At 49.9% G+C, this 16,272-nt stretch overlaps 2 protein-coding genes across 6 annotated transcripts in view; one reads left to right on the forward strand and one right to left on the reverse strand.

Moving 5' to 3' along the window:
- The window catches only part of UBAP2 (ubiquitin associated protein 2), a 125,991-nt gene extending 112,812 nt beyond the window's left edge, over positions 1-13,179 (forward strand). For all 5 annotated transcript variants that reach the window (XM_056323773.1, XM_056323774.1, XM_056323776.1 and 2 more), the window contains 7 exons: positions 5,564-5,642; positions 7,128-7,342; positions 8,676-8,775; positions 8,859-8,966; positions 10,453-10,520; positions 11,373-11,564; positions 12,992-13,179. In XM_056323773.1, coding sequence (XP_056179748.1) covers positions 5,564-5,642; positions 7,128-7,342; positions 8,676-8,775; positions 8,859-8,966; positions 10,453-10,520; positions 11,373-11,564; positions 12,992-13,087 — 858 coding nt within the window. In that variant the 3' untranslated portion in view covers positions 13,088-13,179. The remainder of the gene's footprint in view (positions 1-5,563; positions 5,643-7,127; positions 7,343-8,675; positions 8,776-8,858; positions 8,967-10,452; positions 10,521-11,372; positions 11,565-12,991) is intronic.
- LOC130142240 (interferon-like) lies at positions 1,601-3,113 on the reverse strand. The gene has a single exon (XM_056323779.1). It carries the CDS (start codon positions 2,603-2,605, stop codon positions 1,916-1,918), a length of 690 nt encoding a protein of 229 aa, XP_056179754.1. The 5' UTR covers positions 2,606-3,113; the 3' UTR covers positions 1,601-1,915.
- Positions 13,180-16,272: the final 3,093 nt, after the last annotated feature.

The raw sequence follows: 16,272 nt of genomic DNA on the forward strand, positions 1-16,272 counted from the left end.
GAGGGCCAAGGAGCGGCTGGTGCTGGTGGTGCGTGGGCAGTTTACTTCATGGACAATGCTGCGCTCATCTGTGCTGGTTGGTTTGGACCATGTTGGGTGGCAGTGTTTGAGTGATGTATCTTTTTGTTTGTTAACTGGAGTGCTGGAGTGCAGAAGGCCTAGGCCCGTGCGCTCTGTGTGAGATAGGTCCCCATGGCCACTGGTGTGTAAACACAGTTGTGGTGTCCTGTGTCAGTTGTGGTGGTTGTAGGAGAGCAATGAGCAGTCCTGGGCATCTCCAGTGGGTTTTTTGTGTTGGAAAAGACCTTTAAGGCATCGAGTCCAACCATTAGCCCAGAACTGCCAAGTCCACCACTAAACCATATCCCTAAGCACCACATCTATGCATTTTTTAAAGACCTCCAGGGACAGTGATTCCACCGTCTCCCTGGGCAGTCTGTCCCAGTGCTCCACCACCCTGTCAGTGACAACGTTTTTCCCGACACCCAACCTAAACCTCCCCGGCACAGACTGACGCCGTCTCCTCTTGCCCTGTCACTTGTCACCTGGGAGAAGAGACCGACCCCCCTGCCTACACCCTCCTGTCAGGCAGCTGCAGGGAGCCACAAGGTGCCCCCAAGCCTCCTCCTCTCCAGGCTGACCCCCCCCCCCAGTTCCCCCAGCCGCTCCCCACCAGCCTTGTGCCCCAGCCCCGGCACCAGCCCCCTGCCCGTCTCTGGACACGCTGCAGCCCCTCTGCGTCCCCCTGGCAGTGAGGGGCCCAACCTGAACACAGGAGTCGAGGGGCGGCCTCGCCAGTGCCCAGTGCAGGGGGACAGCACTGCCCTGGCCCTGCTGGCCACGCTGTTCCCGGCACCAGCCAGGATGCTGCTGGCCTCCTTGGCCACCTGAGCACAGGGCTGTTTGGTATTTTTTAAGGTTTCTTGGGTGAGGTTGGTAGCACTGAGATGCTATCCCTTGTCCAAATCTCCACAGGCCTTGGTGGTCCTCTCTTCACCTCTTTGAGGTGAACCATGTCCACAGGACCCTCCTTGCTTCTAAGTGCGGTGGTATTGCTGAATGGTTCGTTGTGATATGGGGTGGTGATTTGGAGGTGGCTTTCATGTTTTGGCAGTGAGGGAGGGTGGATGGTGGGAAAGGAGTGTGCAGGGCAGGCAGCATGTCATCAGGACAAGTGTGTGCTCCGGGCATCTTGCATTAGTGAAAGATGCCTGTGGGCTTGAAGGGCTGTGGTGGGTCCCTAAGAGTGGACTCCTGTATGGAGCATTTGACCAGGGCAGGAGGCATCTATCAGTGGGACAGGCTGCCAGAGGGGTGGTCATCCCTGCCTGCCTTACAGAGACCCCGTCTTTGCCTGTCAGGTACATGAATGATGACCACCTCTTTTCTTTTTCTTCTGTTTTGTTTTTGCAAAAAGTCTTTATTTCCAAACAAGTGAATAAATACATAAATATAGCAATATAGATATTAATGGTTAAATAAATAAATAAATAAATAAATAAATAGGTTTCTAGATTTCTGTGGTGAATAGTCACTGGATGAGAGTCTCACAGTCTGTGGGGACCTTCCCCTCCATCAGGGGAGGCTGCAGTCTGGACGGGCAAGATAACAGTATGTATAATAAATACCACCACACTCCCCATTGCCTCACAGTTGTCCATGAGCAGGCAGCACAGCAATTTCCTCCTCCTTCCTTTCCAGTGAAGGTGTGGCCATGGTGCCCATGAGCAGACAGTGCCACAGCCTGGCCCCAGCCTCACCATGGTCATGCCCATCTCTCCATCAGTGCCGGGTCGTGGCCAGAAGAGGTGTGAGCAGCACCGAGAGTGCCAGCCTGGGCTACTGCTGCTCCTGCTCAATCTGTGGCCACTGGCGTTGGCAGGCATGGGTGGGCTTGGTGGTGGGCAGGAGCAGCTCAGCTCTTCATTTGCCGTATGAGTGTGTCCAAGCGTTGGAAGCAGGCACGAGCTTCAAGGCGGACGTGGTCCCAGGCACAGGCGCTGTAGTTGTGGGTGTGGAGGAAGTCCTGGATGTGCGTGAAGTACCTGTTGATGCTGAGCAGCAGGTTGCGAGGCCCTTGCCTTTTGAGGAGTGTCCTGTTGGCTGTCGGGCATTGCTCCAGGCGTTGGATGTAGTGCTGTAGGTGGTTGAGGAGGTGGTGGCGTGCGCCGGTGTCCCAGTGTTGTGGGGTGCTGGGGCTGCTGAGGGTGTGGAAGAGGTGCTGTAGGATGCGGAGGGCGGTGGCGGCGGCTTGCTGTGGGTGGCTGGTGTGGAGGAGGGTGTCGGGGAAGCGGAAGGGCGCCTGGTGTTGCTGGCAGGGCTGTGTCGGGCTGGGAGCCATGGCCTGGAGGAGCCGGAGGCCGTCCCAGGGGAAGGTGTCGTCGCCGGGCCGCAGGTGGTGGCAGGCGAGGGCGGTGGCGAGAGCCGTCAGGAGGAGCAGGAGCGGCGTGGCGCCGTGCGTCAGGCGGGGCTGCGGGGTTGCGGGCGCTGTCATGGTGGTTGGGTGGGTGTCGCTGTGCAGGAGCCCGGGCAGGCTTGGTGGTGTTGCGGGTGGTCGCTGTGCTTGGTGTGGTGCCGGGTGGCCGGTTTTATGTGGTGCTGCCATGGCTTTCCTTTCATCATCATCGCATCTAAACAGAATTTCCCTGTTTTCATTTTCATTTTTACTTCCAGTCTACTTTCTCCTGAGGGCTTGTGAACAGGAGATGGCTTAGGGAAAAGGGGTTGGTTCTTTCCCAGTGCTGCTGTTGGGGTGCAGGGGGAGCCTTGCTCCTGTGCTGTTGTGGTTCAACGGGAGATGTGGAAGCAGGACAGCAGAACCTTTTAAGGCAGCTGTGCTGAGGATGTGTTTCAGGGTTTCCCTTTTCTTTGCTTTTAGAGTTGGCTTTCTTGGTTTGTATTTTCAGGTTTCTCTGCCTACCAACATCCTTTTTTCTTATTCCCTGCTCTGATACTGTTTGTATATATGAGTTATTGCATATTTTCCTTCATTTCTTATTGAAAAATATTTTCAGTTTGTGTGTCTCTTTTTTTTCTTGTTTTCCTTTTCCTTTCTGTAGCGTCTGCAGCTTTGCTGGTCAAAGAGTTTTTCCCCTCCCTGCAAATATCTTGCAGGGTATTTTTGGGGTACCTGTCATTCCCCTCACCCTCGGAGTTACTTGTCCTCTGTTTGTTTATATTTAGAAATAGATTCATAAATGTTACAAAGGATTTTTCATGAACTGTTCATGGAATTACTGTGATTTCCAGATTGGGGGGAGAGTTTATTGTGTTTTGAATGTGTTGTAGAAATCAGGCAACATTAGGTGTTTGGGTGGCAGGAAAGGGTGGGAATATTTCTTTGATATGCCGGTCCCCTTACATCTAGAAAGCAAAAGTGGGCAGAGTCTCAAGCGCATGTCGTCACTGCTTCCTGGGAAGCTTCCAGCAGCAAGAGGCACTGGCTGCTGCTGATACTGCGAGAACGGGGTTTTTCCCAAAGGTTTGGGATGGGGTTCTTTTTTATTTTAACTCAATTAATTCGTTTCTATGCTGATGCTGTAAATTCTCACTGGGTTTTTCGTTGGTTTTTGGTTTGGTTTTGTGGGTATTTTTCACCTGTGTTTATTACATTGGGATATGCTGTCTTTTCTACTAGTCTGTTGCAGGCTGCCTGTAGCAGACCTTACAAACACTTTAGGTGGTATGGTATGCGTGGTTCCTAGCCAGCTGCTTGGTGGAGCTTAAGTCTATTCCATCAGACCACTTACCTTTTTTTCAGCCATTTTCTGCCTCACTTTTTGAGTCTATTCCTAATATTTCAGTTTTGACTTTAGGCACCTTCTCCTGCATGCCTTCTGTAGGTCAGGAAATACCCATGATTCTCTGAAGAGCAGAGCGTCTCTTCTGATCTTGTCCTGTGGGTGGGCATAACTGGCTGGCAGTCGTATTTTCTCATGGTTTTTTTGTTTGGAATGCTTGCATGCACAGGTGCGTGGGATAGGGCTATCCAGTGCTGATGTGGTTCTCCCAGACCTGAGGGGCAGTAGGAATGATTGCAGTCCCTAGACCCTGTTTTCATGCAGATTTGGTTATATTTTGTCCAGTTCATCTATAGGCAAATGCTGATGTGTCCGTTCCAGTTCATATTCACCAAATCCTGTTCAGACCTTTTCTCCAGGTCTGCTTTTTATGGCATTTTCCCCAAAAGGAGATGGGAGCGCTTCTTTCTCGTTTGTTAAGTGATCCATGCCAGAGTTGATAAAGTGGAATTATCTGGGAAAGGAAAAAATGATGAAATATGGCACTGCTTCACGTTACAGAAAAGAAACTGCAGTACTGCATCTTTGCCAGATTATTTCATGCTGAGTGATGGAGGATTGGGTGTAGGAAACAGAGGAGTGATGTACAGAAATGCAACAAGGTGGAAGGTGCTGTCAACTCTGAGAAAGCATTTGAGGTGCTGGGTATTTTCAGAGAGGGATATGAAGGAGGAGGATGTTGGAGAACGTGTGGAAATGGATACTTTACTGGTTAAAGCACTAACTCTTGATGGATTTGAGGTGGTGAGGAGTAAACCGTGAGGATTAGGAGGAAAAATACTTTGTGGAGTACCAGCCCCACATGTGATGTTCACTCAGCTAGGGAAGAGCACACTTTTCTCTTTTTCTCTGAAACTGAGGACAAAATGCTGCTTTGGTTTTGCTAGTGTGTCCAGTCACCTCCTGTAGAGCACCTAGGAGAATGATCTAAGGTGGAGGTCTCTGCATTTTTTGATTACACACCCCATCAGTACAAAATTTGTGAGCACTTGACCTCAGTGTATTTTTTTTGTAATTTCTAAATTACATACATACACTACTGTACTAATATGTATGCTATAAAACATATAAAAAATAAAAATTAAAAAAGGATGGAAGGTTAAACAAACACTATTTTAAAATTTTATAAAATTTTATTTATTAATATACCAGAACTATGTTCTTCATGCACTCCAGTGGATTGTCTTGTGCACCCCACTTTGGAGACTACTAACTACCCTGAGGTCTCCTGTAACATAGTTTAAACAAATTTTCCAGTCATATGGTAGTAACCCTTTTTCTCCCCACCCCTTTTTTTTAATGTTTGTGCTGTTTTCCTAGCTGACATTTCCACTTTTAGAAAATAGGGCATGCTACAAGAGTAAGACCTTTAGACTATATCCATGTTGTGATTACGGTTCTGGCTTGACCCCAGGTCTTTGGGCCGCAGTGACCTGTTGCTCTTTGAGGTGCAGTCTCGCTGGAAGAAGACAGCTCAGAGCTGAAGATTGGGAGGGGAAAGCATTTAGCTGTTGCCTTTAACTTACCGTTAAGTGATGAAGTATTTGTATATAATATTAAAAGTGTCTAAAAAAGAGGTTAATTTTAAAGTTGAGGATCCACGTAAATCTTCAGCTCTGCTGTGAGTGCGAAGGTCAGCTTCTGCCCAAACTTCCTTTAGTTCTTCCTTTTTAAATTTTCTTATGCCTATGATAATGGGTTTGGTAAGAGCTGTCCACCTGTGTTACAGTTCCAACTATTAATAAACGATGTCTCTTTCCAAGGATTACTACGGAATTACATTCCCTGCTCCTGCAACCTTGACAGGCAGAGATGGGAGCCTTGCTAACAACCCGTACTCAGGTGAGTGCTATTTAAAGACGAGTGTGGTGAAATGTGTTGATTTCTAAATGCAGGTCATCCTGCTGTTGCTGAAAGAGCAACTGTTTTTTTCCCCTTCTGTAAGCAGTTAAACCCATCAGTCCAAACTAGTCAAACAAAAGGGAGCATCTCCCTCTCAACCTTCACACTGATGTTTCTTCATGGTTTTGGTCAGTAATTCATGTGTGATGACTTCTGGGAATAAGTTGGATATCCTTTGAGGATACGTGTAAAATTGTTAAGAATGTAAATGGCAGTGTCACCTAGTGCCCTTCCCAAGCACATACAAGTGTTTGAAAATATTCCATAGCTTAATCATTCTTTTCAAAATTCATTTGCTTGCCTTCTTTTTTTGGCACTGGAATAGACACACACACCCCACACAGCCCCAGCAGCTCCCCGTAGTTCATTACTGCTATTTTAGCACTTTTGTGTTACCAGCAGGAGGTGCATCCATCAGGCTCTCTCTTGCCCTCCCCAAATCTAATGGACTTCGTTCCTGGAAGCATGTGTTCTGAGAAGCCTTTCCTCGTGCCTGCTCTTGCTCTTCAGTTATCATTGTGCAAAGATGACATTAATGCCATCCAGATTTTTGAGCCAGTGGTTTTCATCCTGCCATCTGATTACAGCTTAACGCCTATGGCTACAGTTTTATAATTCTTGTAATGATGGTATTATGTGTTCTCATGCTTCTTGGTAACCAACAAAAAGAAATACTGGTTGGGAATGGGATAGATGCAATTGATGTATGTAATCTCCCTAAAAAGCATATGAACATGCTGCTCTGTAGGGTACCAGAAAATGCAAGTGTTCAGGAGTTTTCTGCTTCATAATCATTTCTCTTGGGAGGCTGCTTTTGGATTAATAACCAAATTTCCCTTCCTACTTCTTCAATAAGGTGGCCCACGATGCAAGCCTTGCTTTCCTGGCCTTCAGCTACTGTCTCCAGAACTTTGGTGGTGTGAGGAACCGGACATCTTAACTAGTCATGCTTGACAAATAAACAGACATTGACAAAAATATGCCCATCACTGCCCGTAAATCCTAACTTGCTTTAAGCCCATGCAGCTTAGCTAATCAGTTTAACACCTAGGAGAGTCACACTTTAACCCAGCAACCATTTGCTCTTTGGCAATTTGCCATACTTCTGCTTTTAGCATGTTTTATTGCAATGATCTGATACTAGTGAATCTGCTCAGACGCTGTGAGATAGGTAAGTATTGGTATCTCCGTTTTACCGATGCGTTAGCCATGGCACAGAGTTCTGTGCCACAAACAGGCAATGTCCCTGTGGCCATCAGGAACAGAGACAGGGAGTGCGCTTCCCGTGAACAGCTGCAGGCTTTCAAGTGTAGCATGTGCTCTCTTCTGTAGCTGTCTACTTGTATTCAGAGGATTTGAATCCTTAGAGTCCTTCACTTTTGGAGTAGTTTTGACAGCGTTTCTGACCAGTGCTTTCTTTCACAGGTGATGTAACAAAATTTGGCCGTGGGGATTCTGCCTCCCCTGCTCCTGCTACCACACTTGCCCAACCGCAGCAGAACCAGACGCAGACTCATCACACGACTCAGCAGCCCTTCCTCAACCCGACCCTGCCCCCAGGATACAGCTACACTGGGTTACCTTATTACGCTGGTGTGCCCGGTGTACCCAGTGCATTCCAGTATGGGCCGACCATGTTTGTAAGTGTAACAGCCTGAACTGTAACCTTCCCTTCATGCCTCTGATTTTGCTCTTTATGATTCTTAGAATCATGGAATGGTTTGGATTGGAAGGGACTTTCAAAGATCACCTAGTCCAACCCCCCTGTCATGGGCAGGGACACCTTCCACCAGACCAGGCTGCTGAAAGCCCCATCCAGCCTGGCCTTGAACACTGCCAGGGATGGGGCTTCCACAACTTCTCTGGGCAACCTGTTCCAGTGTCTCACCACCCTTGTCTTAAAAAAAAATCTTCCTTAGATCCAGTCTAAACCTACCTTCTTTCAGTTTGAAAACATTGCCCTGTGTGCTGTCACTGGCTGGTAAAAAGTTTTTCTCCCTCTTTCTTATAAGCACCCCCCCGTCTAGTATTGAAAGGCTGCAATAAGGTGTTCCTGGAGCCTTCTCTTCTCCAGGCTGAAAAACTTCAACTTTCTCAGCCTTTCGTCATAGGAGGGGTGCTCCAGCTGTTGGATCATTTTTGTGGCCCTCCTCTGGACCTGTTCTGAAAGGTCCGTGTCTTGCTGTACTGGGGACCCCAGAGCTGGATCTGGTACTGAGGTGGGGTCTCGTGAGAATGGAGTAGAGTCATCTTCCCCAGTCTGCAAGGGATTTCCAAAAATGTGCAAGCATGAGAAAATAGTTTCAGTCCCTTCCCCAAGAAAACAGGAAATTTAAAAGGCCAGTACTCATGGACTCCTATGCAGGTTACTGTGAATAGCAGACAACTGTAGCTCATGGACTCGGTGTTCCTGAAAGCTCTTACTGTAGTCTCTGGAGACTGAAGGGGAGACCCAAATCTGCGTGAGCTGAGAGTGCCTAGGAAATCCTTTTGAGGATGGAGGAGACCCCATTAAGTCAGAAAGCTGTGCTGCTAGTCTTAGGAGGAAGAAGGTTATTCGGGAAGAGGTGATGCTCCAGGCAGAGGGGTAGATAAGTCTGGTTTAGGGCTCAGTAGGGCAGTGTTCCATGCAGCAGCCTCAGGGCAGGAATTGATGTTTTATTTGATTCTGGAGGGAGAGCACTGCAACTGCTCCTTCTTGGAATTTGCTGTTTACATTCAGCGCATGAAAGAAATACGCAGCCTGTTCCGAAAGGAGGTTGCACTGCAATCTGAGGGGCAGCTGTAGCAGAAAACGTGGGGCTTGCACACATCCACTACAGCGAGTTGCTGCTGAAAGCATGAGTGCTGTCTCCCATGCCATCCCAATACTCCCAACTCCAGATGAAATTTCCTCCCCCACTAGATGGCAGAGGGAGCTTGTGTTTTGCGCGACATTCCCTGTTAACAGCGCCTTTTGTTCCCTTTGTTCAGGTACCTCCGGCATCTGCTAAACAGCACGGAGTCAACCTGAACACCGCATCGACTCCCTTCCAGCAAGCGAGTGGCTATGGGCAGCACAGCTATGGAACAGGTACGCTTACCACTGCGCTTTTCATGTGAGGGTCTGCAGAGCTGCTTGCACACTGTAACACCTTGTCTTGTACACACCGGCAGGCTATGATGACTTAACGCAGGGAACGGCAGCTGGAGATTACAGCAAAGGAGGCTACAGTGGGTCATCTCAAGCACAAAACAAATCTGCTGGCACTGGACCTGGGAAAGGTAACACATGAGACTTAAGGATGCTCTTCAGTGGGATTTAGTAGGGTAGAGTCCCAGTGCTGTGCAGTCAACACAGCAGCCAGCTCTAAACAGGGCCACAATCCAAGCTGTTTCTCCATCTCCCGTATGCTTTTTTAAATGTCCCAAGTGTTCCTTCTAAATCTTATGACTGGACTTTGCATAAGGATTTTTGTGGCTGATGCGCAGATTTGTCCACAATTATATATAGGAGAAATGGTAAGCTGCTTCCTCTGCCAAAGTTTTCTTTGCTGAAGGGTAGTGGTCCTACAGCAGTGTCATGTTCTTGAAGCCTGAGCGGTTGGATGCTGCTACTCAAATGGTCCTGTGCCAAATCATGACTAGATTTTAATTTTCTTGGTAGACACCCAGCATAGCCGTGTGTTAGGGGCAAGCAGGGCATCTCTGGGCTGCTGTTTCAGCTGCTGTCTGTAAACCCTCTAACTTATCACATTGTTTCATGCCTGGAAATGTTTTCTTTGTGACTGTGAAGGCTGAAGAACGTATACAGCTTATAGGAAAGCTTTATTCTGCACCTGCTGGTTAGAACTGAGAAGTGTGTGCTGAACTGCTTACCACTAACTAGTTCATTGTTGGGCTTAACAAATACCAAGCATTTGCTGTGCATTTGAAACACCAACTGGACTGTCTTCAGCCAAGAGCTGCTCACACTTTCCTCTGTAGAGGAGCAATCCAAAAAGGAGCAATGTCCTAGGAAGGGTACAACCTTAGAGCAGTGCAAACCCTCCGAGTCCAGTCCTTTGATCACTGGCCAAAGGAACCACTGGTTTTATTCCAATCCAAGTGGAATTATTAGAGCCAGTCTTTCTGAGACAGTGAATAAGTGGCTGCTTTGAGAGTCACCTTGCTGGTAAGTGGGTGTTTCTGAGCCTGTTGCGGCACCAGCTGGTCCAGGTGGAAGCCAGCCTGAATCAGTGATACTCTCTCTGGGCAGAGGAGCATTGCAGACTTCACCCTTCTGCAGGGTGTAAAAGGACAAGGGGTCAAATGTATAGCAGATGCTGGGTTTCATCACTCAGTGCACTACTGGAAAGCTCTTGAACACTGCAATAGAGCCAAATGCATCCCTAATCCTAGGGGAAAGCTGGCTTTTCGTGAGCTTAAATGAGTGTGCAGTGCAGCCAGCTGCTGCCTGGTGAAGTGCATTTGAATCCAAGCGGTACTGGGTCATGGATGTGGGTGATTTATCCTGGTGGACTGTTTTCCCATTTTCCTGTGGGAGCGAAGAGCCGAGCCCTTTCTTCTGTTCCCATGTGGGGTGCTGTGGGTGTAAGAGCATGGAGAGCCCCGCTGGGCTGGCCAGTAGCAGCAGCAAGGGGTGTGGTGCAGTAGCTGTGGATGAAGGTGCATCTACCAAGGCTGCTGGAGGTGCCAGGAGCAAAGCATGGGGTTTATGTTGGGTGGTGGTTGACTTTCTCATTGTCAATGGCTTTTTTTTGTTTTTCAGGTGTTTCTGTGACCTCAAGTAACACAGGTGTGCCTGATATCAGTGGCTCAGTCTATAACAAGACTCAGGTGAGCAATGCTGTACCCTCCTCCCTGATGGCCTGAGGCCAGGCTGATGGCTCCCATCCTATTCTCAGACCAGTTGGTCTCAGGGTCAGCAGGCTGTGGCATTTCTGGTGCTGTTCCTGTTTGCTGTTGGAGTCTTGCCCTCTGTTGCATTGTTTCTGCCATGTCAGGTCCTGACAGCAGCTCCTGACATAGGTGCAGTGCCACACACAGCCCCACATGAGCTGTATCCTGGGTGCAAATGAATGTGATGGGGCTAATGTTTTTAGTCGAAATAGCCCCCAAAGCAGGTGAGTCTAGAGGGCATTTTCTTTTCACCAGAGAGACCAGTCAGTAGTGTCCACCCCTAACACAGTGTCCCATGCTCTTCTGTGGCCGTCGTTCAGCACACAGCTTCCCAGGGAAGGCTGAAAGTGCTTTTACAAGCTGTAGTGTGCAGTCAGCTTATGCCCAGTTCCTGTTTTCTCCTCCTTGCACCCTCAGCTGGGGGAATCTGTGTCTGTGATTCATGCTTACAGGTAGGAAGCCAGCCCTCGGCTACGTGCTTAGCACTAGGAGTCAAGCTTTGGCCAGAGGGAGGAAAATCTCACTGCAAATTCTTCATTCAGTTTTGTTGGGCTGCCCTGGGTAGGTCAAGTAATTCCAGGCTGAGCCCCTGCAATGTGTGATTTCAGGCAGCTGCTGCCATCCCATGTCCCACTGAGTAAAAAGAGGTCAGGGGGAAAAAAGGGGCTTACTCATGGAGTGGTGAAAGGTTCAAGTGGTGTGTGTTTGGGCCACTCCTGTGCTTGCCTGGTCACTTGTGGGGCTGCTCACACCAGTCTCTGACACTGTCCCCCCTTGCCTCCTATGCAGACATTTGACAAGCAGGGATTCCATGCTGGCACACCGCCTCCTTTCAGCCTGCCCTCTGCTCTCGGATCGACTGGGCCCCTGAACCCTGGTGCTGCCCCGGGTTACGCTCCAGCCCCCTTTCTCCATATCCTGCCTGCACATCAGCAGCCTCATTCCCAGATGCTGCATCACCATCTTCAGCAAGACGGGCAGGTGAGTCAGCCCCTCCTGCCTCTGCAGCATGCCTGAGGACCGAGTGCTGCCCCCACATCCCAGCGGGGCAGGGTCTGAGGGGTCTTGCTTCGCTCATTGGGAAAGGGCCATGACAATGATTGCAGACTGACAGACTCGATGCTGTTGACCAGCTTGGGGTGGGGGGACCTCAGCGAGTTCAGCAAGGGGAAGTGCCACGTCCTGCCCCTGGGGAGGGACGGCCCCATGCACTAGTACACGCTGGGGGGCAACGCAGATTGGCAGAAAAGGCCCTGGGGATCCTGGTGGACACTGAGTTGGCCATGAGCCAGCAATGTGCCCTTGCCACGAAGGCAACCAACAGTGTCCTGGGCTGTATTAGGCACAGTAATGGCAGCAGGTCAAGGGAAGGAGATCCTTCTCCTCTGCTTAGCACTGGTGAGGCCACACCTGGAGTGCTGTGTCCAGTTCTGGGCTCCCCAGTACCAGAGAGACATGGATGTACTGGAGAGTTCAACAAAGGGCCACAAGGATGGTGAAGGGACCGGATCATCTGTCCTTTGAGGAAAGGCTGAGAGACCTGGGACAGTTCAACCTGGAGAAGAGAAGGCTTAGGGGGATCTCATCAATATATGTAAACACCTGAAGGGGGAGGGTGTAAAGAGGACTGACCCAGGCTCTCCTCAGTGGTGCCCAGTGACAGGACCAGAGGGAGTGGGCACACTGAAACAAGGGAGGCTCCATCTCAACATCGGGAGAAGCTTTTTTGATTGGAATGGTGACCAAGCACTGACACGGGTTGCCCAAGGAGGTTGTGGAGTCTTTATCCTCAGACCTCTCTGGACATGGTGCTGGCCAGCCAGCTGTAGGTGACCCTGCTTGAGCAGAGGAATTGGACAAGATACCTTGAGAGGTCCCTGCCAGCCTCAGCCAGCCTGTGATTCTGTGAAGAGACTGTCCTTACATGGGGGGATGGGCAGTGAGGTGTGAAGCCGCTGCTGTCCCCAGGCTGCGGCAGGAGACAGAATGTGAGCCCTTGCACTGTAACTCTGGGGGAACAATGAAGTATCCTTTTGCAGGTTGGCTCTGACTTGGTCTCACCAGCCCGTCCATTTCCTTGCTATGAAAGTTTCCTGAAAAAACAGTGTTCTTGGTCCTGCTCGTTGCGTTCCTTGTGCTTGAACCTATCTTGGGTGAGGGGCAGAGGGATGACACGTTCCTGTGCTCCTGTTTAATGACTCTGTGGCTGCTTGCCCTGGACTGCAAGATGCGGAGGTGTTGCAGGGCAGAAACGGATCGATTCAGGGGGAGCATCGCTCCCTTGGTGGATATCAGGGCTGTTCCCAAGGGTGGCAGCTCTTCTGGTGACATTCAGATGGGCTCGTCTTTCTGGGAGCACGGGTGCTATGGCAGCTGATGTCCGCATCTTCTTTGTTTTCATTTTCTAGGGTGGATCTGGCCAACGCAACCAACCCAGCACCATGCAGCAAAAGTCTCAGGCTACCAAAACCGCCTATGGCACTTCTCCATACTGGACAAACTAAACCCGAAACCGGGGAGGGGGGAGAGAATGAAAGGAGAGGAGGAGAAAAAAAAAAAACACAAAAAAAAACAAACAAAAAGAAAAGAGAAAAAGCCGAAGCCCATTCCTGGAATTATTAGGAGAAGTAACTGCTCAGCCAAATGTCTGTGCGGGGAGAACTGCAGCCAGCCAGCCATCCTCTGTGTGACTCGCCTGCTTCCTCTTTGAGTTGCTGTTGTATGTAATATATTTATGTATGTATTTGTAAATGTAATAGAGCCTAAATGTGGTTTTCTGCATCTTGCAGCCTGTTTTATTTTCTTTGTAGGAAAACTAATTATTCATTTCCCATCTGCACCAAGGTATCCCTCCTTGTGTTTTTTAAGCTCTATGGGCTTTATAACTCTGTTACAAAGACAAATGAGCTGGAGCCCATTTATTTAATGCAGTTCTAAATTCAGGCAAATCAGGAGGCCACAAAAAACAAATCCAGATGTGTCCTGTTGGTTTGATTTCTGCCCTCAGCCCCCAGTATAGCTGTTACTTTAAAAGAGGGGTGGGAGAAAAAAAAAGTTTCGTGGGCCTTCCCCTTTCTTTTGTCTCCCCCTTCCCTCCTTCTGTAAAAAATAAACTCTCATGGGCAGTTTGGTCACTGTGGCCCTGAGCTGCAGCCTCAGCTTTTTATTTTTCAATTTCTGAATAATAAAAAGACAGGATTTTCTTTTTTGGTTCGGTTTTGTTTTATTTTGTTTCTCTAGCAAGAGAATCTGGATGGCTCAGTGTGTCCTGGAACTCCTTTGCATCATTAGAGGCAAAAACTATGTAGCGGTTTCTTAAATAAAAGTATAAGCTGTGTCTTGTACCTCTTTTTGCCCTGAGCCACCCTGCCCAGGAAAGGCAGAGCTACTGGATGGAAACTTCACCTGTCCCTCCCCACTTTTTTTAAAACAAAGACCAGCAACTCCTGGTCCTTCTTGTCCTGCACCAGTGCGGTGAATGTTTTAGGAGTTTCATTTCTTTTTAGCCCTTCCTCCACCTAATAAAGGTCTGAGCGTATCACTGGTGTTTGTCTGCATTTTCAAAGGCTCCAGAGGCAGTTTTGCTTTTACAGCCTGTCCCTTTCCACCTGCTCTGCAGCAAAAGCTGAGCTGGGAGGGTAAGAGCAGCAGATGGGTCTGCAGGGGATGCTGAATACCATGACAAAGGTGAGTGACCTCGGTGCTGAAAGCTTATAAGCATCTGCAGCAGGGATGGGATCCTGGGCATCATCCCGAGTCCTGACATTAAACATCACGTCTCCGCCTTCAGTGTCCTCTGGCGTTGTGCTCTGTGTGAGTCGCAGGGAGCAGCTGGGGAAGGTAAGGAGGGGGCAGAACTGCAGCACTGCCCTCCCGTGCTTCGCCCACCTGGTCCATGGCCTCCACCAGGAGGAAGGTCAGTGGTGATGACTCCAGCTCCAGGCTCATCCTCCTGAGCATGCTGGCCTTTCATAGCAGAGGAGGTGGGAAAATGTGAACCTGTATGTGTCCATGTGGCAGGGGAGGGGTGTTTCTGCACTTGCCAATTCTGCATAAAGACCCACAAGAAAAAAACCCTGTTTCTACCCTGAGAACCACTTTCCTTTCTTAAAGTCACCCTTTCACCAGCTCTCACGTCCTGTGGGAACCAGTTGGCTTGGAAGAAGTCTGTATCACCCAGTCCTCCTTCTGCCTCTGACCAGCAGAACATGAACTATACTGGTGTTCCTCTGCCCCAGCTCAAGTTTTTATACTGGTTGAAGTTCAGCAGCTGCTGCAAGCCCTTGGCAGCTGCTGTCCCACTGGCTTTGGGGCCTAAATGTCAAGGATGGCAAAATGTCTCAGTAGGCTGGGGACTTGCTGCCAGCTTGTACGAGGGCTACACCAGTAACTGAGCCCACGGGGCTTACACTAGTGGCATCTCATTTACCCATGGCCAAAGCTGCTGCCTCACAGAAGCTATTCCTTGAAAAACAGATTTCCCCCAAAGCCAACTTCACACACTTAATTTTCTTGTTTATCGAAGTCTCCTGTTGCCCTCCTAGGCGTAGGTCAGTCCTTGCTGGTGTCAGGGTCCAGGAGCAGCTTGGCAAAGGGAACACACAAGAGTTGGTGCTGGTGCAGAGCATCTGAGGGAGATGCCCCACAAGGACCTAAACCAGTGCTCCTCTCCGGTCCCCAGCTGCACAGCTTCCATCCTCGACTATGGCTGTGGGCATGGAAGGGCAGCACGTCCACCCCTGGAGGTGATGGGCCATGTTGCCCTCCAGCACCTCCTCTTCCCAGCACCATGCAGCAGAGGCAACTCCAGCATCTCCCCAGCTGCTCTGGGGTCCTGCCCGCCGGCAGCACGCTGTGGTCAGCCACAGGCAGCCTCCCCTCGTCTCCAGGCAAGACTAAACAGGATGTTTTCCCGTTTCCTTACACCGTTAGTTCCAGCAGGTTCTTCTGCAGCAATTTCCTCTCCAGTCACCTGTTCCACAGCCTGATGGTAGAGCCAAGGGTGCTCAGCTGCACTCGGCCATCAAAGAAAGTGTGGGGAAATAGCCTGCACCAAGTGGCAGCAGGGTTTACCCAGTGCAGAGTGGGCTGGAAAGTTTGTCCTGCCTTTGATACCGCATCTGCTGGATGAAGCAGCTACTTAGCGGCTCCGGGCAGCCCAGTGCTGTAGGAGGCAGGTGGGAGATTAAAGCAAGCGTGATCCAAGCCAGAAGGCCCGGAGAGCACCATCCCTCTCAGTCCCATTCCCCAACAGGGAGACTCCTCTGGGAATGCAGCTCTGAAATGCCATCGCCATTCCTCCAGCACAGCTGTGAAGCAGAAGCACTTGGGCCACAACCACATCTGACCTGGCAGTTGCTGTGCTGCAATGCCAAGTGCAGCAAGTGCAACAACTCCCGTGCACTTGTCCCACTGGTTCTAGCTTGACTGCGGCAGCAAGGCACTGCAAAAACATTCTCCACTCTTCAACTTACAAGGAGCAGCAGGGGCCAGGCAGGGCAAGGACCCCGAAGGGCTGGCAGTGATCATCTGAAATCCTCTGCCAGTCTCCTGCATGATGTCAAAGCCCTCTGCCCCACCAAGCAAGCTCCCCTGCTGCCTTGTCTGATTGTTTCAGGAACCCTGCCAGGGAACTGGCCACCAGCAGCACCAGCAGCTCTGCCCAAAGTCACTGCTGCAGTCACATGAG

Source organism: Falco biarmicus, chromosome Z (assembly GCF_023638135.1).
Source record: "Falco biarmicus isolate bFalBia1 chromosome Z, bFalBia1.pri, whole genome shotgun sequence".
NCBI classification, from domain to species: domain Eukaryota; kingdom Metazoa; phylum Chordata; class Aves; order Falconiformes; family Falconidae; genus Falco; species Falco biarmicus.